The 27544-nt window shown below is 48.3% G+C and overlaps 1 protein-coding gene across 8 annotated transcripts; it reads right to left on the bottom strand.

The window, feature by feature from the left end:
- Nucleotides 1-90: 90 nt before the first annotated feature.
- On the bottom strand, nucleotides 91-27505 carry TRAF7 (TNF receptor associated factor 7). 8 transcript variants are annotated; one of them, XM_073559245.1, is made up of 21 exons: nucleotides 27354-27505; nucleotides 14329-14374; nucleotides 14090-14142; nucleotides 13883-13974; nucleotides 12280-12396; nucleotides 11873-11965; nucleotides 9356-9389; nucleotides 8873-9056; nucleotides 8248-8376; nucleotides 7902-8119; nucleotides 4935-5008; nucleotides 4807-4855; nucleotides 4595-4722; nucleotides 4435-4517; nucleotides 4268-4307; nucleotides 4079-4195; nucleotides 3780-3902; nucleotides 3321-3440; nucleotides 3024-3155; nucleotides 2590-2709; nucleotides 91-2246 (listed from the first exon to the last, which is right to left on the bottom strand). In XM_073559245.1, exons 1-21 carry the CDS (start codon nucleotides 27442-27444, stop codon nucleotides 2232-2234), a joined length of 2058 nt encoding a protein of 685 aa, XP_073415346.1. In that variant the 5' UTR covers nucleotides 27445-27505; the 3' UTR covers nucleotides 91-2231. The 8 variants fall into 8 exon arrangements, with proteins under 8 accessions (XP_073415346.1, XP_073415350.1, XP_073415349.1 ...); XM_073559249.1 differs by having other exon boundaries at nucleotides 8242-8376; nucleotides 14261-14374; nucleotides 27354-27504; XM_073559248.1 differs by having other exon boundaries at nucleotides 8242-8376; nucleotides 14090-14147; nucleotides 27354-27504.
- Between the last annotated feature and the right edge of the window lie 39 nt (nucleotides 27506-27544).

Here is a 27544-nt window from a genome sequence, read left to right as displayed (position 1 = left end):
GAGGTAGAGCTTACCAGTGGGCTGCCCACAATACTCTATCATGGGGACATGTGTACAGTTTGGCGACAGTAATAAAACAAGACACGGCCGTCACCATCATTTCGATTTTATTGGAAATGAATCGCTGATTCTAAAATACAATATTTAAAAACTGTAGAAAAAAAAAAAAGAGGCTCAACGCGTGGAAAGTAATGGGGGGTGAAGCCGCGATGTCACGGGGTGAGGCGTACCTGGAGGGTCACCGCTGGGAAGCAGAGGTGGGGATCGGCACCAGATCCCCCGTGCTGGCTGCTTCTCTACACATGACCCTTCTACAGGAGTGTGAAAATTAGTGTTCAAGAGCCCCTAAAATAAGAGTTTCAGAAGTCCTTAAATCTGGGTGCAATGTCCTTGTGAGACTTTTTATTTACTAGTGATTCATTTTTCCAGTTCGGGGGGGATTTGCCCCCTTAGGATTTCCATAGTGTGAGACCGTTTTTGTGAAGGTGAAGAAGACGTCTTAAGCACCGGCCTCGTCTAGCGTCAATTCTAAAAGAATCGTAAAAATCTACATTATGTACAGTGACGAGTGCGGGATGTAATCACCGGTGGGGCGAACTGTGTGCTCCCGTACAAAACCGTAAAAACAGCCGTAACTAATAAAAAAAAGTTTGTATAAGATCCTCCCTCCCCACCGACCCTTACAATGGTACAAACTGGAGGGACTACAAGGCTCAGCATGCCACCAGCCAATTTTACAAAAGCTGGATGGTGAAACCTTTTACATTTCCCATAGTCCCAGGTTATGGTGAAGCTGCTCCGGGGTCCATCGTGGATTGGATCCGATCGCAAGACGCAATCTCCAATCACCCCGTTACATTTGGAGGGGCAGTCCTGACAACTGCCCTGGGGGGTCACAGCGGTGGTCACTTCTCTTCCTCCCCGCATCGAAGGTATTGCTCTCCCAGTCTAGGCATAGGACCCAAGGAGACGAAGGTGCTAAATATAAGGACAGATGGCACTTACAAAGTACCAATCATTTACAAATATATATAGCTATTAGGGGCTGTTATCTGTGGGGGTCCGAGTCCTGAGACCCCTACCGATCGGTCAAAACACTCCTCCTTCCTGAGCGGTGCACAGAGCAGTGTATATACCCAAGTTTATAGGTCTGTACATCACTCTGTGCGCGGCTCATGCAGGAGTTGCACACTTCACAGCAATCGATGGGGGTCTCAAACCCAGACCTCCACCGGATCAGCAGCACATAGCAGCCCTTGTAATATGTAAAACATTTTTGTAAATGATAAGTTTCCCTTTAAAAGGAGCAGGAGGAAGTTTTATTATGCGAGATCGCAGCGACTCCACACGTTGGCATTAATGGGGGTCTATAAAGGGGGTCTTTAGCCAAGTTTTTTTTTTTTTTATTGGGCAGGATTTGGCATATAATATTAAAAAAACAATAATAAACTATTAAAATCCCACCTCGCCAGCGCTCGCCTCGCTAATGGCTTTACATTTATCATTCTTTTGACCGCTGCTGCCAATCCTTAGCTGCAGAAGTCACGCTGGCATGTACAGCACACGACCACTAATTGGCTCGGGGATCACATAAGTGATGGATGTGCTGTTCTCACTAGTAAACTGGAGAAGACCACCACAGCGCCAGCGCAGGATTTGACTAGATAAGTAATGCTGACTTTATACCGTTTCCTACCATCGACCCCTTTCTGCAGACGGAGTGTGGACTGTGTATAACAATGATAATCCTAATTTCAGAGGATCGCACCCTGTCCTCGTGTATCACATGATATTATCAAGAGGGGCACGGTGCCAGGGAAAACCTATATGGGTGTCGTTAAAGGCCGATATATATTCTGGACATTGGAACGACCCATAAAGACAATTTCAATGACAATACCCTCTTCTCATGATCCTGTAAGTCTATTGTCCTTATCACAAGAATGCTCCTGCCCCGCTTAGAGGGGGCCGCAGGCACAGTCTGGGGGATTGGCTTTACCCAGTGCACAGTCACTTTTAGTTTCTGTATCATCATAGTGCCCGAGCTCTGAACTGGTAGTGAGAACAATCCATGAGCAAGAAAGGAATGGGGGGTGCAGGTGCCTTAAAGTGTCTCCTAAATAAATTCATAATAAAAAGTCAGATGTCCGTGGCAATAAAGGGGAAAGCTGGCAGAGGAGACTTGGCCGCGGTCCAGGCAGAGGCTATAACTGGAGGTGGTTTGGTCTCCATTAGCAGGTCCAGACCTAAGAAGACAGAGAGAATGAGTCAATCAATAGGGAACATACGGAAAGTGGGAGTAGTTGTCGCAAGCAGTATGATTTATGACTAAAGAGGTCTTATGGGGCTGTAATACACAGAGGAGAAATGAACATTTTTTTTTGGACTGGAATACCCCAACCTTCGCCTAACCCAAGTGAATATGATTTATTAGGGAATTCTGACGTAAAGTGACCGTAGTGGGCACGGACAGACCCCCACCACGTCTATCAAAATCACCATGGCAGCCATGCCAGTGTTCCTGTGCATGCAATGATGCCACCTAGTGGCTCTTAGCCAGTAGTGCACAAAGTACTGGCCAGAACTTACCTTTACTGTACTGTCTACGGCACCCGAAAACAGACGTCCTCTTGATACAGCCAATGCGGTCACACTGCCCTGATGTCTCAGCAATGTCTGTGTGCAAATCATGTTATCCATACTCCAGACCTGAAGGAAGAAGAGGATCTAGAGTCACAGACATGACACGGGATCGGCTAAGTCTTCTCCTGGCTGACTCTGACCGGGCCCAGGCTTTTCCCACTTGAGACGTCTAAGTTAAGCATCCAACTAGTGGGGGCAACAGTAATGTCCGAGCCACCCCCACTATCAGAGGTGTATGGTGCTTGTCTGAAATGTAAGGAGCATAAGGTGGCCAGCAAACCTGAGGATCTAAGTAAGCAGGTTTAGGGAAGCAGATGTCATAACTGTCGGCACATAGACATTTTGGATCATGGATAAATAAAAACAAAGAAGTAACGTACCCGTAAGGACCTGTCATAGGAGGCACTGAAAACCTTGGTTTGGTCGGGAGTGGAGATGACAGCCAAAGCGTACACCGTCCCCACATGTCCGGTTAATGTACGAACTTGCTCCTTGGATTCAATGTCCCAGACCTGGAGAAGACAAGGAGACATGGTAATAATGCGATTATGTTCAAGATGGCGGATGAGGAGCGCGATCTCCGAACAGTGGTTTTTTCAGCCGCTTTGAAGCTACGTGGACTTTTCCGATGGCTGGAGAATCACGGGCCAGAGTCCTCGCTTATATTTACTACTCACATGGATGAGATTTTCATACGTCCCGCACACTATGTGGTGGTTAGTGACGGCGATGGAGTAAACGCTTCCTCCAGACGTCTGCAGGACGTGGACGCACTCCAAGGTCCTGATGTCCCAGATCTGCCGATGGCGACACACATGCTCTTAGGTTACATTTATGTTTTTTTCTATTCTGAAATAACATGTACAGGGGAGCAGCGGAGGCCATTGCAAGGGCTGAAGCATGATTGGGTTTCCCAGTGTCATGGTTCTCACATCCCAAAACCCAGAATTTTGGACTCAACTTGCTAGAAAGGAGGAGGACATTAGGGACCTGTTTTGTCACCAGTCTGATGCCACCAGCTTTGCTAAATCTTGTGATTGCCATGGCTGAGGTGTATGACGGGGGTAGTTAAGGGGTCAATATACCCCTGTATTTCTGACTACACCCTCACCATCACGCATCCTACGCTCTCTCACCTTTATGGTCTGGTAGGAGCCGCTGTACAAGTAGTTCTGTGAGGCCACGAGAGCACGGACCCAGTGGTTAAGGCCAGTCAGCTCCTTCTTCAGCTTTAAATCTGTACCCACAATGTCCCAAACCTGCATAGACGGGAAGAAACATGGAGTAACGTCTTGTCCTCTGGTGAGATAATATAGAAATATGTCAGACTTGAGCCCAGGACCCTCCATAGCGGTGTAGTCAGCCTCCATGGGGGTACGTTACTGATTCTATCATCCGGGGGATTAGAAGGAAACCCGCAGAGAGGGGCACGGACCTTGATGGCTTTCAGGGAGCCGCTGAAGAGCATGTTGTGCGAGGACACGAGGGTGCACACCGGGTTGTCATGTGCTCGGATGGTGTTCACTTTCATGAGTGTTGGGATGTCCCACACCTGGAGGAAGAGACACTGAGGGTTATAACAGACCGTCCCGTCCTCCATCACTCATCCGTCGGTCATACTCACTATTATAGTGCAGTCTGCGGAGCCGCTGTACAACTTGTTTCTGTGGAACAGAAAGGCGATAATGTCAGAGGATGCTGGGAGTTGTAGTTTTGCAATGACTGGGGTGGGGAGGACAGATCTGGGCTCAGGTAATATTTTGTCACAATCAGATGATTTTTTTTCCTCACCCTTGAATGCACAGGGCCAGTACGATGCCGTCGTGCCCCTCCAGGGTCTTTTGGCACTTGTAGGTTGTGCAGGTGTCCCACACCTAGAAGGAGAGGGGAGCGTAAGGAAGGGGACGGAGAGCAGGACGCAGGCGACCAATATGGGAGCGCCGCCGATTACCTTTATGGTTTTGTCGGAGGAGCCACTGAACAGCAGATCTCCTATGGAGTAGACGCACAAACACCACACGGGTCCTTGGTGCCCCACGAAGGTACCCTTACACTTAAATATCTGCTGGGGGTCGTACGCTGCAGGTGGGAAGAAGGAGGACATCAGTCAGCGACACGGCAGTGAGTTAGTGACAGTCTGGTGTCTGATCGTCTACTACTTACAGCCAAGTATTCCCATGTTCAGCCGAGCATTGATGTGTGAGAGTTCATCCTGTAACAGAGGGACATGGTGAACGGTGACGTGCTGGTCGGCAGGGGGGCACTTACTTTCTAATGTATGCTCCACTCACGTTCAGCATTGAGGCGTCTCTGCGGAACTCCATCAAGTCTTCGCTCAGCTTGCTTTGGTTCTCGTCCAAAACGTCTGTGAAGGAAGAAAAAAAATGAGGTTCAGTCCAGGAGCCAGAAAAATGGTTGACAGCAGAGAACACTAGACAACAGAGAAAGTGCTGCATCTATTGTATGCATCTGGAGTACATCAAACCAGTATAAGCTGCTAGGAAGCTACAACTCCCAGCATGATCGAACAGTCAGCAGCTATGCAAAGGTTAGCAACCTGCAGCAGTCCAGTAACTGTGACACTACAACTCCCAGCATGGCCTGACAGCGTAGTATTCAGCTGCTAGAGCAAGAGTCTGCAACGTTCCATCTATTGTGAAACTACAACTCCCAGTAAGCTACAACAGTAAGTTTTGCTGCCTCTAAAGCAGGGGATCAGCAACTTGCGGCACTCCAGCTGTTCTGAAACTACAACTCTCAGCATGGCCTGAAAAGTAGAGATGGGCGAACCGAACAGTAAAGTTCGGGGTCCATATCGAACAACCTACTGTTGGGGCACTGACCCCAAACACTGACTTCACCAGGAAGTCTGTGTTACTGTTCGGGTTCAGCCCCCCGCACACCGGGTGTTTGTCACGTTGTTATATGCATGACAGCCTGGCAAACAACGGCTTCTGATCGGCGGTAAAATCATTACTACCAGTCAGATAGCCACGGTTAGATGACAGCGTGAGCCCGCAGCTATGATTGGAAGTAAAAAGTTTACCTCTGATCACTGGCGTGGCTGGTGGGACTACCACTTCCATCAGCCTACGCCTGCTGTCACGACTGAGTATTCGCCACCACCTACTCTCTAAATAATAATAATAATAAAAAACGGAGTGAGTTCACCTGTGTTTTTGATAACCAGCCAGGCAAAACTCACAGCTGGAGGCGGCAGCACTCAGCTGTCAGCAAGGCTGGTTATCAAGAATAGAGGGGTCATCACACTTTTTTATAATATAAAAAACGGCGTGGGGTCCCCTCCATTTTTGACAACCAGCCTTGCTAAAGCAGACAGCTGGGAGCTGGGATATTCTCAGGTTGGTAAGGGGCCATGGATATTGGCCGCCCCCCAGCCTAAAAATAGCAGCCGCCCAGAAAAGGCACATCTATTAGATACGCCAATTCTGACACTTTTCCCGGCTCTTCCTACTTGCCCTGTAGCGGTGGCAAGTGGGGTTCTATAAGACACCTATCCATTACTAATCCTTTAGTTATATGGTAAATAAACATACAGCCAGAATAGTCTTTTTTTTTCTTTAAATAAAACAAACACACTTTTCCTTTTTTATTTAAAAATAACAAACACAGTTATACTCACCTAACGCCTAATTCCACTGAATCCCTTGTCTCCTGAAATAAACAAAAATACTCCCCGGTCCGTCATTCTGTCTCACGCCGTTATCCATGTCTGGTGATAAATAGTTTTCAACCTAGACGGTGCCAAGATGCGACCGTCCAGGCTGACAACCACTGAGGAATGAGCTGCTGAAGGCGTGGCCTCAGCGACCAGGGGGCACGTCATCGAGGTTATGGCTGTATGAGGGATGGATGAGGGAAGGCTGGACGAGGGATGGATGGTTAGATGAGGGATGGATAAATGAGGGATGGTTGGAATCCATAGTGTCCCACGCCGTAATCCATCTGTGCGACTTGTGCTCTTCAGCATGAACGATGGCATCAAGTGAGCAGGCCCTTGAACTATGGTGATTACCGCTAGTACAATGAGAAAAAGTCTCACTGTGCTAGCGGTGAGTTCACCAAGGTCTCCGCTGATAACGCAGCCTCAGTGACCAGCAGTAACCTCGATGCTCGATGACTTCACCGCTAGTCACTGAGGCTGCACTCACAGCAGCTCATTCTCAGAGGTGTGGGACATAACAATGAGGGATACTGTTATTTATTACAGGAGACATTGGCTTCAGTGGAATTAGGCGTTAGGTGAGTATACCTGTGTTTGTTATTTTTAAATAAAAACGTAAAAGTGTGTTTTTTATTTCAAATAAAAGATTTTATAGTTGCTGTGTGTTTATTACCCATACAACTATAGGATTAAAAATGGATAGGTGTCTTTAGAGGCCTTTCCATTACTAAGCGGTGGGCTTGATGTCACCAGACAATACAAAGGTGACATCAACCCCACAAATATGAACCCCACTTGCCACCGCTACATGGCAAGTGGGAAGAGCCGAGCAAAGAGCCAGAATTGGCGCATCTAATAGATGCGTCTTTTTGGCTGGCTGTGGGATGCTATCTTTAGGCTGGGAGGAGTAATATCCATGTCCCCTTATCAGCCTGAGAATACCAGCCCCCAGCTATTTATTTAAATCATTTAAAAAAACGTTGTGGGGACTCCTCTATTGATAACCAGTCTTGCTGAAGCTGGCAGCTGAGAGTTGCAGCCCAAGCTGTGAGTATTGCCTGGCTGGTTATCAAAAATACAGGGGAACCCACACTTTTTTTTTAATTTAAATTATTTACTTAGCCACAGGCGCCAGCTAATGAATACTCCCATCAGCTGCTGCCTGCTCTCACTGTTATTAGGGGCAGCAGGAATAGGGTGATGGGAATAGCAGTCCCTTTAGCCGATGTCAGTGACTGGAGGTAAACTTTTTATCTCCGATCATAGCTGCGGGCTCACACTGTCATTTGACAGCATGGGAACCGCTGCTGTTTGACCGGTGGTAATGATTTTACCGCCGATAAGGGGGTGTATTTACCGTGCTGACATGCACATGACAGCGTGGCAAACACTGGATGTTCAGGACACCCATTCAAGTGAACGGGGTCTGGGTTTGGGTACTGTTCTGGTACCCAAATCTTTTTTCTAACTGTTTGGCCGAACCCGACAAACCCGAACATCCACTGACAAGCAGCTGTGATGCCGCAGGTTGCAGACATCTGTGCTAAAGGGATGGACTTGGACCATCTCTTACCAAACTTGAGCTCTAGGTTCTTCTCCAGCTGGTCAATCTTCTCCGACAGTTTTCCCAGCATGGAGCGGAGGAAGGCGATCTCCTGATCCTTCTGAGTCATGGCCACTTGCATTTCATGAAACCGGTCATCCGTCTGCTGGAGAAATTCTTTGAGACCCTCGAACTTACACGTCTCCAGATGTGTTTCGTATGTGTCCTGGTTCCCAATGAACGTGCACCTGGGTGTGACAAGAAGGCCGTTGTTATCTCCATCACACAGGTCTGATCTGCAGGGCATTCGCCATTATGTTGCTGGCTGCCCCTATACAATCCCTCTACCGTGTATATATCCTGAACATACCCATACTTTGAATGAGGGCACTTTATGTGTTCACACTCCTTGAGGTGGGCTTCCAGGTTCATTTTCAGCAAAGGCGGACAACTCGGGTTATTGGGACAACGCACCGGCCGATAGTCACAACTGCCTTCATGGTCCCTGCAAAGACATAAGGTACTGTAGACTGGCAACTGCAACTCCAAGCATTGCGTCCAGAGTTGGAAAACTGTTGGCTTTATGTAAACTAATCCCGTCAAGCTTTCCAATTAAAGGGGTCTTTACTGTTTATTGAGGAGGAGTGCTGCGACTTCTTTAGGGGAGGTCCTGACATTTAGGACAGGCCTTTAAAGGGGTTGTGGCGCCATACTAACTGATCTCCCATCCAGGAGATCGGTGATAAGTTGCGGACTGTTGGAAGTCTGCCCTGCAATAGTCCCAAAATTTGGGCTCTGGTGTCACATGGAGCAATGGTCGAGAATACAGGAGTGGCACACACGCTCGACCATTGCTCCATGCAAACAATAGACAAGTTTTTTGAGACCGCGGCAAGTCCAAGACATTAGACCGTGTAGCCGGACCCCCACCGATCTCTTTCCTCTGCCCACAGTGAAATTGGTGGGGTATCAGCAGACGGACCCCAAAACAGAACACTTACTTTCTGGCACTTAGTTTGATGGTGAAGGGGCAGCCATGAGGGTCCACTTCATACGTCGTCGGCTTCCCATTGGCACAGGGGCGGCAGCCGTATTTACAATGGATGAAGAGCTCTCCTATCTGCTCGGCGACGGCGATGTTATTCACCACCACCGTTAATTTGGCATTATCCACCGGGCACTTATCTGGTTAGAGGGAACAATGGCGTTAATGTAAGAGGTCCACACAAAATAAAAAACATTTTAACCACAATTTTTTTTTTTTATAAATTCCTTTACGGGATTCTCATTTTATACACTTTACATATGGCGATGTGTTGCCAATATATTCAATTTATAGGTCGCCATAGCATTTTCTTGATCGTCCGATCACATAGTGACCCATGTAACAGGGCCGGAGAGGTTACAGCGCCCCCCAGTGATCAGTATAAATTGTGGCAATCCCCCTCCTTTAATATTATATAGTAAAAGAAGACTCTACCTACCAGATGTTAAGGCGCACCTCCTGCAAAACGTATGCTGTGGAGCAGAGGAGAGAAGAGTCAGCGCCGTCCGTACATTCAGCGAGCTCCCCTATCACATAAACATTATACCTTACAGCCGGGCGCTCCCAATCCTCTAATCCTCTGCGGTCACATAATCCATATAGGATGGGGGGATTAACCTATATATTTACCATCCAGCCAATGACTGTGATATCAAAAGCGCCACCTAGTGGCCCAATGAAGAGACGAGCAGGGAAAAGAGATGATAATACAGCGATGGCGCTGTATACTGAGGTCAGGCAGAGTATTAAACCACATGTGCAAGTCGTCTCCGGCCACCTGACCGGATCTGACCCATCGAGGCTTGGGGTCCGATTGTGTCCAGGAGGATCTGGTGAGATTGGCCCGGGGATGGGGCTGTGCAATGTGAGATAGGTGTCACATCCACATGATGAAGGTTCCCAGCCGGTCATTGCCCATCGCACGGCCTCCGCTATCTTGCCGGTTTCCCAGGTAAGTGATGCGCAAGCAACGTCCGTCCACATGATGGAAGACAGGATTCATCAGACCCGGCGCCTTCCACCATTACTGCGGGTACAGGTCTGATCCTCATGTGTTCAGTGTAGGCGGTGGACAGGGGTCATTATGGGTGCTCGAGGGCCCATGATTTACTCCTGGTTCAGACTAATTGGCAAACTTTTAATAGATAATAATCAGTGTGTACCGGGAACACCCCACAAGACCTGCCGTATACCCGGAACACCCCACAAGACCTGCCGTATACCGGGAACACCCCACAAGACCTGCCATATACCGGAAACACCCCACAAGACCTGCCGTATACAGGGAACAGTCCACAAGACCTGCCATATACAGGGAACAGCCCACAAGACCTGCCGTATACAGGGAACACCCCACAAGACCTGCCGTATACAGGGAACAGCCCACAAGACCTGCCGTATACTGGGAACACCCCACAAGACCTGCCGTATACAGGGAACACCCCACAAGACCTGCCATATACCCGGAACACCCCACAAGACCAGCCGCATACAGGGAACACCCCACAAGACCTGCCGTATACCCGGAACTCCCCACAAGACCTGCCGTATACAGGAACACCCCACAAGACCTGCCGTATACAGTGAACTCCCCACAAGACCCGCAGTATACAGGGAACACCCCACGAGACCTGCCGTATACAGGGAACACATCACAAGACCTGCCGTATACAGGGAACACCCCACAAGACATGCCGTATACTGGGAACACCCCACAAGACCTGCCATATACTGGGAACACCCCACAAGACCCGCCGTATACCGGGAACACCCCACAAGACATGCCGTATACTGGGAACACCCCACAAGACCTGCCATATACTGGGAACACCCCACAAGACCTGCCGTATACCGGGAACACCCCACAAGACCTGCCGTATACCGGGACCACCCCACGAGACCTATATCACATCCGATCACTATATTCGCTGTATACAGGCACACGTGACATCTCTCCCATTTCTCGGCACTTCCTCATCTTCCGATTTCCTCTTTTTGCTTCTCTCTTCCGTCACTTCTACATTTGGAGGGTCTCATCTTGGCGCTGGCTGTGCAGGATACATGACTCTGGTACTTTCCCTGAGTTTTCTGGCCTCTGATGGTCCACGGAGCCGTGGCCTGAGATAACGCAGTCTCCCTGCCCCCTTCCTGTGCCGGCTGTTAAGCAATACTGGGCAAGAAACGTGCAGGCTTCCTGCCGCAGGACTTTCCACGGCTCGGCCAGCAATGCTGCTGCTTGGAGGTTTCCGGGAGGAGGGCGGCTGAGAGCTGACCTTTACGAGAGGAATTGCAAAAGTTGAGCCAATAAAGGGACAGTGACCTTCCCTGTCTCATTTTTTATTGCCATCTATTGTCCTCTGTTATCAGCCTTGACTGTAGCGTTCTTCCCTGGCATCTATACTGGACACATATGACTTCCTCCAGATATGACGGGCGATGTGAGAAGTCCTTTTGCTCCATGTTCCCGGCAGGCGCTGAGAACAGATGTAGCTACAGGTGTGCAGGGTCGCCTCTGGCCAAGAAGCGATGCCGCCTGCCAAGTGAAGCGCTGCCGTCTGCCAAGTGAAGCACTGCTGCCTGCCACGTCGCTGCTGCCAAAACCCACGTCCATCAACAAGTGTCTCATCCCGCAGATACTCGCAGTGCAACCTCAATGACTGCAATGAAGAATACAACTACTACCCCCAACAGATACTTGCTGCCACCATACAGGGACGGATCAGCCCGGCATCCCATAGAAATCATTTGCACTATCTCTGCTTGCTGTCAGGCATCAGTCTTACGCTAAGATGCTCACGGCTGATAGGCTTCAGTCAATGTATCAGCAGCTGCACAATTCCCTGATACACTGTAGCAAACCTTCAGCTGTGTGGGCAGGGCAAAGATCAGACCGACAGGCAAAATGTACGCTTGATCCCTTTAAGGGGGGGTTCTGTTCTTACGGGTGGTCACTTACCCCACATGTGGTAATAACTGGGTCTTTAAAGACGCTGCAGCACAACTGGCAGCAAAGCTTCACGGAGGGCTGCTCTGCAAACACCAGAGGGTCCTGTATGGACACAGAATAAAACCGTCATGCTTTACCCTGCTGCTTCCCTCCAAAGTCATCCACACAGGCAAAAGTATCTGTAATAAGAATATTGCAGCCTTGTATTTCCCCATTTCCCCTGTGACTCCTCCTGGAAATGTTTTAATAAATTGGTAACTAATCAGAGTGTCGGATGCGACAAAGTGAAAGGTATCCGTCAGTCGCCGATTCATTCAGACACTTCCAGGAGGAAGAACAGAGTAAAAGCACAAAGCAAAATAAAATCAGGAAACAGCACGGCGACGCGCCGGCTCTTGTAAGATTTTCCCACTTACCGGTTCTTCCTCTTCTTCATGGAGTGAGAATGTGGAGCGCAAGGGCATGTTGGACTCGGAGTGCAGGGAGCGGACAGATATGGCCGAGTCCGACCGCCGGGAGGTGCTGATGGGAGGCTGCAAAGAGGAGAAACGATGCAACCATGAGAGCCAGGACGGGTCTGTGCCCGCAGAGCTCCACTATGTGCCCATCATCCTCAGCCGCCCGCTCACATTTTCGGATTAGGTGGACGCTTCCTCTGGCGGGATCTGAGCTGATCTCGGGGTGTCGGCTGTATGTTCCCGCATTGCCAGGACGAGCGAGGCTCCGCACACCCTATAGATCAGTGGTCGCTCCGCACTCGCTCCTGGCAGTGCTGCTCACAGTGTATATGCAGACACTTCCTCCAATTCAATTCAGCCAGCTCGGCCGCTTCCTGCTGGAGATGTGAGGAGGCCGAGGAAGGAGGGGGCTATACCAAGATCGGAGAGGGGGAGGCCAGAGGGGAACATATATTGGGAATGATATTCCCTTTACTAGGGTTTAACCCCTTTTGTGCTTGTTTATATGTGGACGGTGCCAATGGCATGTTATCGGACGACCATGCCGAGAGAATTCACATCATGTTATGCAGATGAATGACATACCCACCATATTGGTGGTCCGGTCACTTGCACTACATTCTGGGATTGCATTCAGATCATAGAAGTAGAGAAAGATTGGACATGTTGGATTTCAGCATGTCCAATCCTTTCATTATACACGTCATGAGAACACATGTATGCTCAGCGAAACAGAGCGTGCATGTGTACAAGGAGTCAGTAGAAGTAGCTAGGGGAAGCGGTAGGCAGGTGACCATCTAATGTGTACGGAGGCCCCATGTGATGATATTGGGAACAGTATGATCGGCCATGTTGGATTTCAGCATGTCCAATCCTTTCATAATATACATCTTGAGAACACATGTATGCTTGGCAAAGCAGAGCGTGCGTGAGTACAAGGAGGGGTCAGTAGGACTAGCTGGGGGATGCAGGAGCAGCTGACCATCTAATAAGTATGGGGGATTGGGCATGTTGGATTTCAGCATGTCCAATCCTTTCATTATACATGTCTTGAGAACACATGTATGCTCAGCTGAGCAGAGTGTGAACATGTACGACTGTGGTCAGTAAGAGTAGTTGGAGCAGCTGACCATCTACTGTTTGGGGCCCCATGTGATGACAATCAGAGAGAAGGATCAGGCATGTAGGATTTCAGCATGTCCAGTCTTTTCAATTTACAGGACAAGTGTCCGGCTTACTTGTCTCTCTCCGCTGAGTGTGCATATGCATGGGGGGGGGATAAGTAGGAACAGCTGAGGGAAGTAGGACATCATCTCAATTTTTGCAGGAGCAGTTGACCATGTAATGTGTACGGGGCCTGCTCTTCTTCTTTCCCCATTGCTATCTATCATTGCCTTAATCTGATTTCCATAAGTGAAAACACATGCACGCTCAGCCAAGTGGAGCATGCATGTGGATATAAGAGATGGCCGACATTAGGTAGATTGCTATTTAAGAGGAGCACCTTCAGATAGACTCTCGGCCCCCCGACACAAGTCGCGAGGGTGGGATTGCCTCTTACCATGACATCGTCCTCATCTCGAGGTGAGAAGGTTAAGGTGCTGGATGAGGAGGGTGTCCTGCGGTGCTGCTTGAATGTGTTGGTACTGTCGGCTGGAGACAACACACAGGAGATGAAGATTTACTCTATTTTTGCATTATTCTTAAAAAAAAAAAGAAAAAAAAAAGCCAAAAATACGAGAGAATGGCCGGAGGGTCTCAGCATTACCTTTAGTGATGGTGGTCACCGCTGTGAATGCCGGGCCGAATGTCGTCTCCATTCTGGTCTAGGACACATGAGAAAATGATAAGATTGTGACTAAGGAAAGGGGAAAGGAGGAAGAAACAGAGGAGGAAAGCAGAGGCAGAGCAGGAAATAGTGGGCAGAAAAGGCCGGTACCCCGCTGGTATCGTCTGGCTGAACGTTTGTGGCACCAGGTGAAAAATGATTGAATCTTGGATTCTTACACGAGGTCATAATCTACAGCGACATCTCTGCACGAAACCAGGGCGTCTGCGGAGACAAGAGAGGAAACGTCATCAGGAACAGTCTGGGAAAGACACAAGTACAGTCCCTGGTCAACAGGGGGCAGTATTATAGTAGTTATCTTCTTGTACATAGGGGCAGTATTATAGTAGTTATATTCTTGTACATAGGGGCAGTATTATAGTAGTTATATTCTTGCACATAGGAGCAGTATTATAGTAGTTATATTCTTGTACATAGGGGCAGTATTATAGTAGTTATATTCTTGTACATGGGGCAGTATTATAGTAGTTATATTCTTGTATATAGGGGCAGTATTATAGTAGTTATATTCTTGTACATAGGGGGCAGTATTATAGTAGTTATATTCTTGCACATAGGAGCAGTATTATAGTAGTTATATTCTTGTACATAGGGGGCAGTATTATAGTAATATTCTTGTACATAGGGGGCAGTATTATAGTAGTTATATTCTTGTACATAGGGGGCAGTATTATAGTAGTTATATTCTTGTACATAGGAGCAGTATTATAGTAGTTATATTCTTGTACATAGGGGGCAGTATTATAGTAATATTCTTGTACATAGGGGGCAGTATTATAGTAGTTATAATCTTGTACATAGGGGCAGTATTATAGTAGTTATATTCTTGTACATAGGGGGCAGTATTATAGTAATATTCTTGTACATAGGGGGCAGTATTATAGTAGTTATAATCTTGTACATAGGGGCAGTATTATAGTAGTTATATTCTTGTACATAGGGGGCAGTATTATAGTAATATTCTTGTACATAGGGGGCAGTATTATAGTAGTTATAATCTTGTACATAGGAGCAGTATTATAGTAGTTATATTCTTGTACATAGGGGGCAGTATTATAGTAGTTATATTCTAGTACATAGGAGCAGTATTATAGTAGCTATATTCTTGTACATAGGGGCAGTGTTATAGTAGTTATATTCTTGGACATAGGGGCAGTATTATAGTAGTTATATTCTTGTACATAGGAGCAGTATTATAGTAGCTATATTCTTGTACATAGGAGCAGTATTATAGTAGTTATATTCTTGTACATAGGGACAGTATTATAGTAGTTATATTCTTGTACATAGGGGCAGTATTATAGTAGTTATATTCTTGTATATAGGGGCAGTATTATAGTAGTTATATTCTTGTACATAGGAGCAGTATTATAGTAGTTATATTCTTGTACATAGGGAACAGTATTATAGTAGTTATATTCTTGTACATAGGAGCAGTATTATAGTAGTTATATTCTTGTACATAGGGACAGTATTATAGTAGTTATATTCTTGTACATAGGGGCAGTATTATAGTAGTTATATTCTTGTACATAGGAGCAGTATTATAGTAGTTATATTCTTGTACATAGGAGCAGTATTATAGTAGTTATATTCTTGTACATAGGGACAGTATTATAGTAGTTATATTCTTGTACATAGGGGCAGTATTATAGTAGTTATATTCTTGTACATAGGGGCAGTATTATAGTAGTTATATTCTTGTACATAGGGGCAGTATTATAGTAGTTATATTCTTGTACATAGGGGCAGTATTATAGTAGTTATATTCTTGTACATAGGGGGCAGTATTATAGTAGTTATATTCTTGTACATAGGGGGCAGTATTATAGTAGTTATATTCTTGTACATAGGAGCAGTATTATAGTAGTTATATTCTTGTACATAGGAGCAGTATTATAGTAGTTATATTCTTGTATGTAGGAGCAGTATTATAGTAGTTATATTCTTGTACATAGGGACAGTATTATAGTAGTTATATTCTTGTACATAGGGGGCAGTATTATAGTAGTTATATTCTTGTACAAAGGGGCAGTATTATAGTAGTTATATTCTTGTACATAGGAGCAGTATTATAGTAGCTATATTCTTGTACATAGGAGCAGTATTATAGTAGCTATATTCTTGTACATAGGAGCAGTATTATAGTAGTTATATTCTTGTACATAGGGACAGTATTATAGTAGTTATATTCTTGTATATAGGGGCAGTATTATAGTAGTTATATTCTTGTACATAGGAGCAGTATTATAGTAGTTATATTCTTGTACATAGGGAACAGTATTATAGTAGTTATATTCTTGTACATAGGAGCAGTATTATAGTAGTTATATTCTTGTACATAGGGACAGTATTATAGTAGTTATATTCTTGTACATAGGGGCAGTATTATAGTAGTTATATTCTTGTACATAGGAGCAGTATTATAGTAGTTATATTCTTGTACATAGGAGCAGTATTATAGTAGTTATATTCTTGTACATAGGGGCAGTATTATAGTAGTTATATTCTTGTACATAGGGGCAGTATTATAGTAGTTATATTCTTGTACATAGGAGCAGTATTATAGTAGTTATATTCTTGTACATAGGGAGCAGTATTACAGTAGTTATATTCTTGTACATTGGGGGCAGTATTATAGTAGTTATATTCTTGTACATAGGGGGCAGTATTATAGTAGTTATATTCTTGTACATAGGGGGCAGTATTATAGTAGTTATATTCTTGTACATAGGGGCAGTATTATAGTAGTTATATTCTTGTATATAGGGGCAGTATTATAGTAGTTATATTCTTGTACATAGGGGCAGTATTATAGTAGTTATATTCTTGTACATAGGGAGCAGTATTATAGTAGTCATATTCTTGTACATAGGCGGCAGTATTATAGTAGTTATATTCCTGTACATAGGAGCAGTATTATAGTAGTTATATTCTTGTACATAGGGGGCAGTATTATAGTAGTTATATTCTTGTACATAGGGGGCAGTATTATAGTAGTTATATTCTTGTACATAGGGGGCAGTATTATAGTAGTTATATTCTTGTACATAGGGGGCAGTATTATAGTAGTTATATTCTTGTACATAGGGGGCAGTATTATAGTAGTTATATTCTTGCACATAGGAGCAGTATTATAGTAGTTATATTCTTGTATATATGAGCAGTATTATAGTAGTTATATTCTTGTACATAGGGGGCAGTATTATACTAGTTATATTCTTGTACATAGGGGCAGTATTATAGTAGTTATATTCTTGTACATAGTAAGCAGTATTATCGTAGTTATATTCTTGTACATGTGGCAGTATTATACTGTTACATTCTAGTATATTGGACATTCACACATGTATCTTAGGGGTATTTACGGTCAGTTTAGGTTGTGTATTGCTCCTCGGTCCTCACACATGGGCCGGTTTCAGTGTACACATGACTCTCTGGAGGGCTGTATAGTGGTGGTATACAGAGATTCACGCTTGGTATATATATTCCAACAGCTTGTTTCCATTAAAGGCTCTTGGAAAGATTTTACGTGGAGATGGCAGTAACAAACAAAAGGCTGTTTCCATGACACGACTGGAGACCATATCCGCGGATCTCCCAACCCTTAGTACACAGGGGTTTCTCACATACCATACGACTCACTGAAGGGCTTCCGAGTAACTCCTGCTGAGGTTTCCTAAAGTAATACTACACCCAGATTGTAATGAATGTGCCGTGTTAGGGCGCATAGATATAACAAAGCCTCCACGACTCAGTGTGCCGCCATATGGTGCACGATATCTGCCAGGTATGATGGACGTCACCTTGCACACCGCATACAGCCCCCCCGTATGTCTATGCACCGCATACAGCCCCCTCCGTATGTCTATGCACCGCATATAGCCCCCTCCGTATGTCTATGCACCGCATACAGCCCCCTCCGTATGTCTATGCACCGCATACAGCCCCCTCCGTATGTCTATGCACCGCATACAGCCCCCTCCGTATGTCTATGCACCGCATACAGCCCCCTCCGTATGTCTATGCACCGCATACAGCCCCCTCCGTATGTCTATGCACCGCATACAGCCCCCCGTATGTCTATGCACCGCATACAGCCCCCCGTATGTCTATGCACCGCATACAGCCCCCCGTATGTCTATGCACCGCATACAGCCCCCTCCGTATGTCTATGCACCGCATACAGCCCCCCGTATGTCTATGCACCGCATACAGCCCCCCGTATGTCTATGAACTGCATACAGCCCCCCCGTATGTCTATGCACCGCATACAGCCCCCCGTATGTCTATGCACCGCATACAGCCCCCCCCGTATGTCTATGCACCGCATACAGCCCCCCGTATGTCTATGAACCGCATACAGCCCCCCCGTTTGTCTATGCACCGCATACAGCCCCCCGTATGTCTATGCACCGCATACAGCCCCCCCGTATGTCTATGCACCGCATACAGCCCCCCGTATGTCTATGCACCGCATACAGCCCCCCCGTATGTCTATGCACCGCATACAGCCCCCCGTATGTTTATGCACCGCATACAGCCCCCCGTATGTCTATGCTCCGCATACAGCCCCCCGTATGTCTATGCACCGCATACAGCCCCCCCGTATGTCTATGCACCGCATACAGCCCCCCCGTATGTCTATGCACCGCATACAGCCCCCCCGTATGTCTATGCACCGCATACAGCCCCCCATATGCCTATGCACAGCGTACATCCCCCGCATGTATACGGTACACACTGTGTATATAGACAGATACTTGTCGGAGATTTTCCTCTCATTTCTTAGAGGCACCGGACATGACCGACACCTTCCAGTTTTAGGTCAGAACCTCATAACACGCACAGTACAGCCTGCTGGGAGTTGTAGTGCCATAACGTGACGCACAGAAACAATCACATCTGCTTTTCCTGGTGTAAGAATAAATAGGAATCATTCTGCCGCCTGTTAGAGGCCTGGGAATCCCGGCCGTGCCCTCCACGGCTCTGCTACAAGTGCTGCACTATCCCCGCACCTCACCCCATGGCCCCAGGGCCGTCTTCCCTGCTCCGTACCTCGTCCTGGGCAGGAAGTTCCCTCTCTCCCCAGCGTCTGTGAGCGCAGAACGCGGTGATGTACAGAGGTGGGCGGCACATCTGTAAGAGTGGAAAACCCCTGGCAGGAGCCGCTGCACGCCACACACCACCCCGAGCACCAGAGAACGGGTACCGAAATAGGGAGGGCACTGCCCCCTAACCAGTCACACACAATCACACATAACACCTTATAGCAGCTCACACCGCTTCCGTTATTTCTAACTGTATCATGAGGTTCTGCAGCGGCTGAGATATGTATTAGGAGGTTCTGCAGCAGCTGAGGTGTGTATTAGGAGGTTCTCCAGAAGCTGTGGTATGTATTATGAGGTTCTGTAGCAGCTGAGGTGTGTATGATGAGGTTCTGCAGCAGCTGAGATCTGCATTATGAGGTTCTGTAGCAGCTGAGGTGTGTATGATTAGGTTCTGCAGCAGCTGAGGTCTGTATTAGGAGGTTCTGCAGCAGCTGAGGTCTGTATTAGGAGGTTCTGCAGCAGCTGAGGTGTGTATAATGAGGTTCTTCAGCAGCTGAGGTGTGTATTAGGAGGTTCTCCAGAAGCTGAGGTATGTATTATGAGGTTCTGCAGCAGCTGAGGTGTGTATGATGAGGTTCTGCAGCAGCTGATGTGTGTATGATGAGGTTCTGCAGCGGCTGAGATCTGTATTATGAGGTTCTTTAGCAGCTGAGGTGTGTATTAGGAGGTTGTGCAGCAGCTGAAGTCTGTATTAGGAGGGTCTGCAGCAGCTGAGGTGTGTATGATGAGGTTCTGCAGCAGCTGAGGTGTGTATTATAAAGTTCTGCAGCAGCTGAGGTGTGTATGATGAGGTTCTGCAGCAGCTGAGGTGTGTATGATGAGGTTCTGCAGCAGCTAAGGTGTGTATTATAAGGTTCTGAAGCAGCTCAGGTTTGTATGATGAGGTTCTGCAGCAGCTGAGGTGTGTATTATGAGGTTCTGCAGCAGCTGATGTGTGTATGATGAGGTTCTGCAGCAGCTGATGTGTGTATGATGAGGTTCTGCAGTGGCTGAGATCTGTATAATGATGTACTGTAGCAGCTGAGGTGTGTATTGGAGATTGTGCAGCAGCTGAAGTCTGTATTAGGAGGTTCTGCAGCAGCTGAGATCTGTATTATGAGGTTCTGTAGCAGCTGAGGTGTGTATTAGGAGGTTCTGCAGCAGCTGAGGTGTGTATGATGAGGTTCTGCAGCGGCTGAGATCTGTATTATGAGGTTCTGTAGCAGCTGAGGTGTGTATTAGGAGGTTCTGCAGCAGCTGAGATCTGTATTATGAGGGTCTGCAGAAGCTGAGGTGTGTATGATGATTTTATGCAGCAGCTGAGGTGTGTATTATGAGGTTCTGCAGCAGCTGAGGTCTGTATTAGGAGGTTCTGCAGCAGCTGAGGTGTGTATGATGAGGTTCTGCAGCAGCTGAGGTGTGTATTATAAAGTTCTGCAGCAGCTGAGGTGTGTATGAAGAGGTTCTGCAGCAGCTGAGGTGTGTATGATGAGGTTCTGCAGCAGCTGAGGTCTGTATTATAAGGTTCTGAAGCAGCTGAGGTTTGTATGATGAGGTTCTGCAGCAGCTGAGGTGTGTATGATGAGGTTCTGCAGCAGCTGAGGTCTGTATTATAAGGTTCTGAAGCAGCTGAGGTTTGTATGATGAGGTTCTGCAGCAGCTGATGTGTGTATGATGAGGTTCTGCAGCAGCTGATGTGTGTATGATGAGGTTCTGCAGTGGCTGAGATCTGTATAATGATGTACTGTAGCAGCTGAGGTGTGTATTAGGAGATTGTGCAGCAGCTGAAGTCTGTATTAGGAGGTTCTGCAGCAGCTGAGATCTGTATTATGAGGTTCTGTAGCAGCTGAGGTGTGTATTAGGAGGTTCTGTAGCAGCTGAGGTGTGTATGATGAGGTTCTGCAGCGGCTGAGATCTGTATTATGAGGTTCTGTAGCAGCTGAGGTGTGTATTAGGAGGTTCTGCAGCAGCTGAGATCTGTATTATGAGGGTCTGCAGAAGCTGAGGTGTGTATGATGATTTTATGCAGCAGCTGAGGTGTGTATTATGAGGTTCTGCAGCAGCTGAGGTCTGTATTAGGAGGTTCTGCCTGCAGCAGCTGAGGTGTGTATGATGAGGTTCTGCAGCAGCTGAGGTGTGTATTATAAAGTTCTGCAGCAGCTGAGGTGTGTATGATGAGGTTCTGCAGCAGCTGAGGTGTGTATGATGAGGTTCTGCAGCAGCTGAGGTCTGTATTATAAGGTTCTGAAGCAGCTGAGGTTTGTATGATGAGGTTCTGCAGCAGCTGAGGTGTGTATGATTAGGTTCTGCAGCAGCTGAGGTCTGTATTATAAGGTTCTGAAGCAGCTGAGGTTTGTATGATGAGGTTCTGCAGCAGCTGAGGTGTGTATGATGAGGTTCTGCAGCAGCTGATGTGTGTATGATGAGGTTCTGCAGCGGCTGAGATCTGTATAATGATGTACTGTAGCAGCTGAGGTGTGTATTAGGAGATTGTGCAGCAGCTGAAGTCTGTATTAGGAGGTTCTGCAGCAGCTGAGATCTGTATTATGAGGTTCTGTAGCAGCTGAGGTGTGTATTAGGAGGTTCTGCAGCAGCTGAGGTGTGTATGATGAGGTTCTGCAGCGGCTGAGATCTGTATTATGAGGTTCTGTAGCAGCTGAGGTGTGTATTAGGAGATTGTGCAGCAGCTGAAGTCTGTATTAGGAGGTTCTGCAGCAGCTGAGATCTGTATTATGAGGTTCTGTAGCAGCTGAGGTGTGTATTAGGAGGTTCTGCAGCAGCTGAGGTGTGTATGATGAGGTTCTGCAGCGGCTGAGATCTGTATTATGAGGTTCTGTAGCAGCTGAGGTGTGTATTAGGAGGTTCTGCAGCAGCTGAGATCTGTATTATGAGGGTCTGCAGAAGCTGAGGTGTGTATGATGATTTTCTGCAGCAGCTGAGGTGTGTATTATGAGGTTCTACAGCAGCTGAGGTCTGTATTAGGAGGTTCTGCAGCAGCTGAGGTGTGTATGATGAGGTTCTGCAGCAGCTGAGGTGTGTATTATAAAGTTCTGCAGCAGCTGAGGTGTGTATGATGAGGTTCTGCAGCAGCTGAGGTGTGTATGATGAGGTTCTGCAGCAGCTGAGGTCTGTATTATAAGGTTCTGAAGCAGCTGAGGTTTGTATGATGAGGTTCTGCAGCAGCTGAGGTGTGTATGATGAGGTTCTGCAGCAGCTGAGGTGTGTATTATAAAGTTCTGCAGCAGCTGAGGTGTGTATGATGAGGTTCTGCAGCAGCTGAGGTGTGTATGATGAGGTTCTGCAGCAGCTGAGGTGTGTATGATGAGGTTCTGCAGCAGCTGAGGTCTGTATTATAAGGTTCTGAAGCAGCTGAGGTTTGTATGATGAGGTTCTGCAGCAGCTGAGGTCTGTATTATAAGGTTCTGAAGCAGCTGATGTGTGTATGATGAGGTTCTGCAGCGGCTGAGATCTGTATAATGATGTACTGCAGCAGCTGAGGTGTGTATTAGGAGATTGTGCAGCAGCTGAAGTCTGTATTATAAGGTTCTGAAGCAGCTGAGGTTTGTATGATGAGGTTCTGCAGCAGCTGAGGTCTGTATTATAAGGTTCTGAAGCAGCTGAGGTTTGTATGATGAGGTTCTGCAGCAGCTGAGGTGTGTATGATGAGGTTCTGCAGCAGCTGAGGTCTGTATTATAAGGTTCTGAAGCAGCTGAGGTTTGTATGATGAGGTTCTGCAGCATCACACATAAGTCAATCAGTGGATAATACAGAGGAAACGTTTTGCAGTCCTGATGTGACAGACGGCTGCGCCATCTCTCTGCCACCTCTGATGCCGCCGTGTGCCCGGCCTTATACCCGCACGGCACAAAGTTTCAGGACAAAGTCATCTGTCCCAAAATGACAAAAAGGGCAGTAGAGGAGCAGTCACCATAGCAACCAGACTCCCCCTATCGTATGTTAGAGGCTCCATAGAGAACAGAGCAGCGACCTGATTGGTTACCAGGAGTAATTTCTTCATTTTTATTCTGCTCCAGTATTAGTGCATTTACCCCTCAGGCCCCGGCTGTGCAGCACGTCCTCACAGCTGCCGCAGGTCCCCGCTATAGTCTATGGTGCCGCAAACATGTCCGGTATTTACCGGCAGCACAGATGACAGGGCCAATACAAGTCTACGGGTCCGAGCGAACACGTACAGCACACGGATGGCAGCAGTGCGTGATCGGGCACAGTCAGTGTCCCGGCCGTGTGCAGCCTGTGTGCCAGCCTAGGTGCAGCCTGTGTGCAGTCCATGTTTGACATTGCAAAGTACAGGAGAAGCTTTGGAATTGATTTTCCTTAGGCCATACCAGGAAAAAAAACAGATGACACACAAATGGCAGCAATATTATAAGGACATGTGCACAGAGGCCTAAGCTTTACAGTCTATAGCAGGACACCTCCTGCCCCCCAACTGTAACCTCCAGTTCTCCTCCTGTCAGTGACTGTAACCTCCAGTCCTCCTCCTGTCAGTGACTGTGGCCTTCCTCTCCCTCCTCCTGTCAGTGACTGTGACCTTCCTCTTCCTCTCCTCCTGTCAGTGACTGTGGCCTTCCTCTCCCTCCTCCTGTCAGTGACTGTGGCCTTCCTCTCCCTCCTCCTGTCAGTGACTGTGGCCTTCCTCTTCCTGTCGTCCTGTCAGTGACTGTGGCCTTCCTCTTCCTGTCCTCCTGTCAGTGACTGTGGCCTTCCTCTTCCTGTCCTCCTGTCAGTGACTGTGGCCTTCCTCTCCCTCCTCCTGTCAGTGACTGTGGCCTTCCTCTTCCTCTCCTCCTGTCAGTGACTGTGGCCTTCCTCTTCCTCTCCTCCTGTCAGTGACTGTGGCCTTCCTCTCCCTCCTCCTGTCAGTGACTGTGGCCTTCCTCTTCCTCTCCACCTGTCAGTGATTGTGCCCTTCCTCTCCCTCCTCCTGTCAGTGACTGTGCCCTTCCTCTTCCTCCTCCTGTCAGTGACTGTGGCCTTCCTCTTCCTGTCCTCCTGTCAGTGACTGTGGCCTTCCTCTCCCTCCTCCTGTCAGTGACTGTGGCCTTCCTCTTCCTCTCCTCCTGTCAGTGACTGTGGCCTTCCTCTCCCTCCTCCTGTCAGTGACTGTGGCCTTCCTCTTCCTCTCCACCTGTCAGTGATTGTGCCCTTCCTCTCCCTCCTCCTGTCAGTGACTGTGCCCTTCCTCTCCCTCCTCCTGTCAGTGACTGTGGCCTCCAATCTCCCACTCCTCCTGTCAGTGACTGTGGCCTTCAATCTCCCACTCCTCCTGTCAGTGACTGTGGCCTTCAATCTCCCACTCCTCCTGTCAGTGACTGTGGCCTTCAATCTCCAACTCCTCCTGTCAGTGACTGTGGCCTTCAATCTCCAACTCCTCCTGTCAGTGACTGTGGCCTTCAATCTCCAACTCCTCCTGTCAGTGACTGTGGCCTTCAATCTCCAACTCCTCTTGTCAGTGACTGTGGCCTTCCTCTTCTGTCAGTGACTGTTTCCTCCTCTTCCTCTCTCTCCTTCTGTCAGTGACTGTGGCCTTCCTCTTCTGTCAGTGACTGTTTCCTCCTCTTCCTCTCTCTCATTCTGTCAGTGACTGTGGCCTTCCTCTTCTGTCAGTGACTGTTTCCTCCTCTCCCACTCCTCCTGTCAGTGACTGTGGCCTTCCTCTTCTGTCAGTGACTGTTTCCTCCTCTTCCTCTCTCTCCTCCTGTCAGTGACTGTTTCCTCCTCTTCCTCTCTCTCTCCCTCCTCCTGTCAGTGACTGTTTCCTCCTCTTCCTCTCTCTCTCCCTCCTCCTGTCAGTGACTGTTTCCTCCTCTTCCTCTCTCTCCTCCTGTCAGTGACTGTGGCCTTCCTCTTCCTCTCTCTTTCCTCCTGTCAGTGACTGTTTCCTCCTCTTCCTCTCTCCCTCCCCGTCAGTGACGGTTTCTTCCTCTTCCTCTCTCTCTCCTCCTGTCAGTGACTGTGGCCTTCCTCTTCCTCTCCTCCTGTCAGTGACTGTGGCCTTCCTCTTCCTCTCCTCCTGTCAGTGACTGTGGCCTTCCTCTTCCTCTCCTCCTGTCAGTGACTGTGGCCTTCCTCTTCTCCTGTTAGTGACTGTGGCCTTCCTCTCCACCTGTCAGTGACTGTGGCCTTCCTCTTCCTCTCCACCTGTCAGTGACTGTGGCCTTCCTCTTCCTCTCCTCCTGTCAGTGACTGTGGCCTTCCTCTTCCTCTCCTCCTGTCAGTGACTGTGGCCTTCCTCTTCCTCTCCTCCTGTCAGTGACTGTGGCCTTCCTCTCCACCTGTCAGTGACTGTGGCCTTCCTCTTCCTCTCCACCTGTCAGTGACTGTGGCCTTCCTCTTCCTCTCCACCTGTCAGTGACTGTGGCCTTCCTCTTCCTCTCCTCCTGTCAGTGACTGTGGCCTTCCTCTTCCTCTCCACCTGTCAGTGACTGTGGCCTTCCTCTTCCTCTCCTCCTGTCAGTGACTGTGGCCTTCCTCTCCTCCTGTCAGTGACTGTGGCCTTCCTCTTCCTCTCCACCTGTCAGTGACTGTGGCCTTCCTCTTCCTCTCCACCTGTCAGTGACTGTGGCCTTCCTCTTCCTCTCTCTTTCCTCCTGTCAGTAACGGTTTCCTCCTCTTCTTCTCTCTCTCCTCCTGTCAGTGACTGTTTCCTCCTCTTCCTCTCTCCCTCCTCCTGTCAGTGACTGTTTCCTCCTCTTCCTCTCCCTCCTCCTGTCAGTGACTGTGCCCTTCCTCTCCCTCCTCCTGTCAGTGACTGTGCCCTTCCTCTCCCTCCTCCTGTCAGTGACTGTGCCCTTCCTCTCCCTCCTCCTGTCAGTGACTGTGGCCTTCCTCTTCCTTTCCTCTTGTCAGTGAGTGACTGTTTCCTCCTCTTCCTCTCCTCCTGTCAGTGACTGTGGCCTTCCTCTTCCTCTCTCCTCCTGTCAGTGACTGTGCCCTTCCTCTTCCTTTCCTCCTGTCAGTGACTGTTTCCTCCCCTTCATCTCCCTCCTCCTGTCAGTGACTGTGGCCTTCCTCTTCCTCTCTCCTCCTGTCAGTGACTGTGCCCTTCCTCTTCCTTTCCTCCTGTCAGTGACTGTTTCCTCCCCTTCCTCTCCCTCCTCCTGTCAGTGACTGTGGCCTTCCTCTTCCTCTCTCTCTCCTCCTGTCAGTGACTGCGGCCTTCCTCTTCCTCTCTCTCTCCTCCTGTCAGTGACTGCGGCCTTCCTCTTCCTTTCCTCCTGTCAGTGAGTGACTGCGGCCTTCCTCTTCCTTTCCTCCTGTCAGTGAGTGACTGCGGCCTTCCTCTTCCTCTCTCCCTCCTCCTGTCAGTGACTGTTTCCTCCTCTTTCCCTCCTCCTGTCAGTGACTGTGGCCTTCCTCTTCCTCTCCTCCTGTCAGTGACTGTGGCCTTCCTCTTCCTCTCCTCCTGTCAGTGACTGTGGCCTTCCTCTCCTCCTGTCAGTGACTGTGGCCTTCCTCTCCTCCTGTCAGTGACTGTGGCCTTCCTCTTCCTCTCCACCTGTCAGTGACTGTGGCCTTCCTCTTCCTCTCCTCCTGTCAGTGACTGTGGCCTTCCTCTTCCTCTCCACCTGTCAGTGACTGTTTCCTCCTCTTCCTCTCCTCCTGTCAGTGACTGTGGCCTTCCTCTTCCTCTCCTCCTGTCAGTGACTGTGGCCTTCCTCTCCTCCTGTCAGTGACTGTGGCCTTCCTCTTCCTCTCCTCCTGTCAGTGACTGCGGCCTTCCTCTTCCTCTCTCTCTCCTCCTGTCAGTGACTGCGGCCTTCCTCTTCCTTTCCTCCTGTCAGTGAGTGACTGTGGCCTTCCTCTTCCTCTCTCCCTCCTCCTGTCAGTGACTGTTTCCTCCTCTTTCCCTCCTCCTGTCACACATTGCACCTCCTGCACTCTCCTCTGCACATTACAATAATCGCGACATTCACAGCGCAGGGATGGTGTCAGCGCACACAGCACCCTGCCATGCTCAGTCACGCCATCACTATATACCAGCACCCCCTCTGTGCATCACAAGTCCCGGGGGCCACCTCGGCCTCGCAGCTCCTCATCCCCCTCACCGTCTCCTCCATTACTAACTCACCAATCCGCAGACATGTTTTCCGGCTTTCACTGTCTTCAGCACGGCAGCCCCTCCCCCTCACACACAGCAGACACATTCCGGGAATTCCCATTCCACCATCAGCATTCTGGGAGTCGTAGTCCGCAAGGAATCACTACTGACTAGATTCTTCACAAGCTAAAACTACAAATCCCGACAAAGCTTGCGACTCT

Source organism: Dendrobates tinctorius, unplaced genomic scaffold, assembly GCF_039654945.1.
Source record: "Dendrobates tinctorius isolate UK_male_01 unplaced genomic scaffold, ASM3965494v1 ptg000267l, whole genome shotgun sequence".
In the NCBI taxonomy this organism is placed as follows: Eukaryota; Metazoa; Chordata; class Amphibia; order Anura; family Dendrobatidae; genus Dendrobates; species Dendrobates tinctorius.
This window is presented reverse-complemented; position numbering and strand designations above follow the sequence as displayed.

Bases quoted from the DNA above. Each gene is read 5' to 3' on its own strand.
- TRAF7 (XM_073559244.1), bottom strand. From the start codon at position 27,444: ATGGGAATTCCCGGAATGTGTCTGCTGTGTGTGAGGGGGAGGGGCTGC. The intron at 12,397-13,882 runs GTAAGAGGCAAT...TCCTCTTTGCAG, and splicing joins GAGATGAGGACGATGTCATG to CCTCCCATCAGCACCTCCCG. The intron at 9,057-9,355 runs GTAGGTAGAGTC...CCCTCTAACCAG, and splicing joins GAGGTGCGCCTTAACATCTG to ATAAGTGCCCGGTGGATAAT.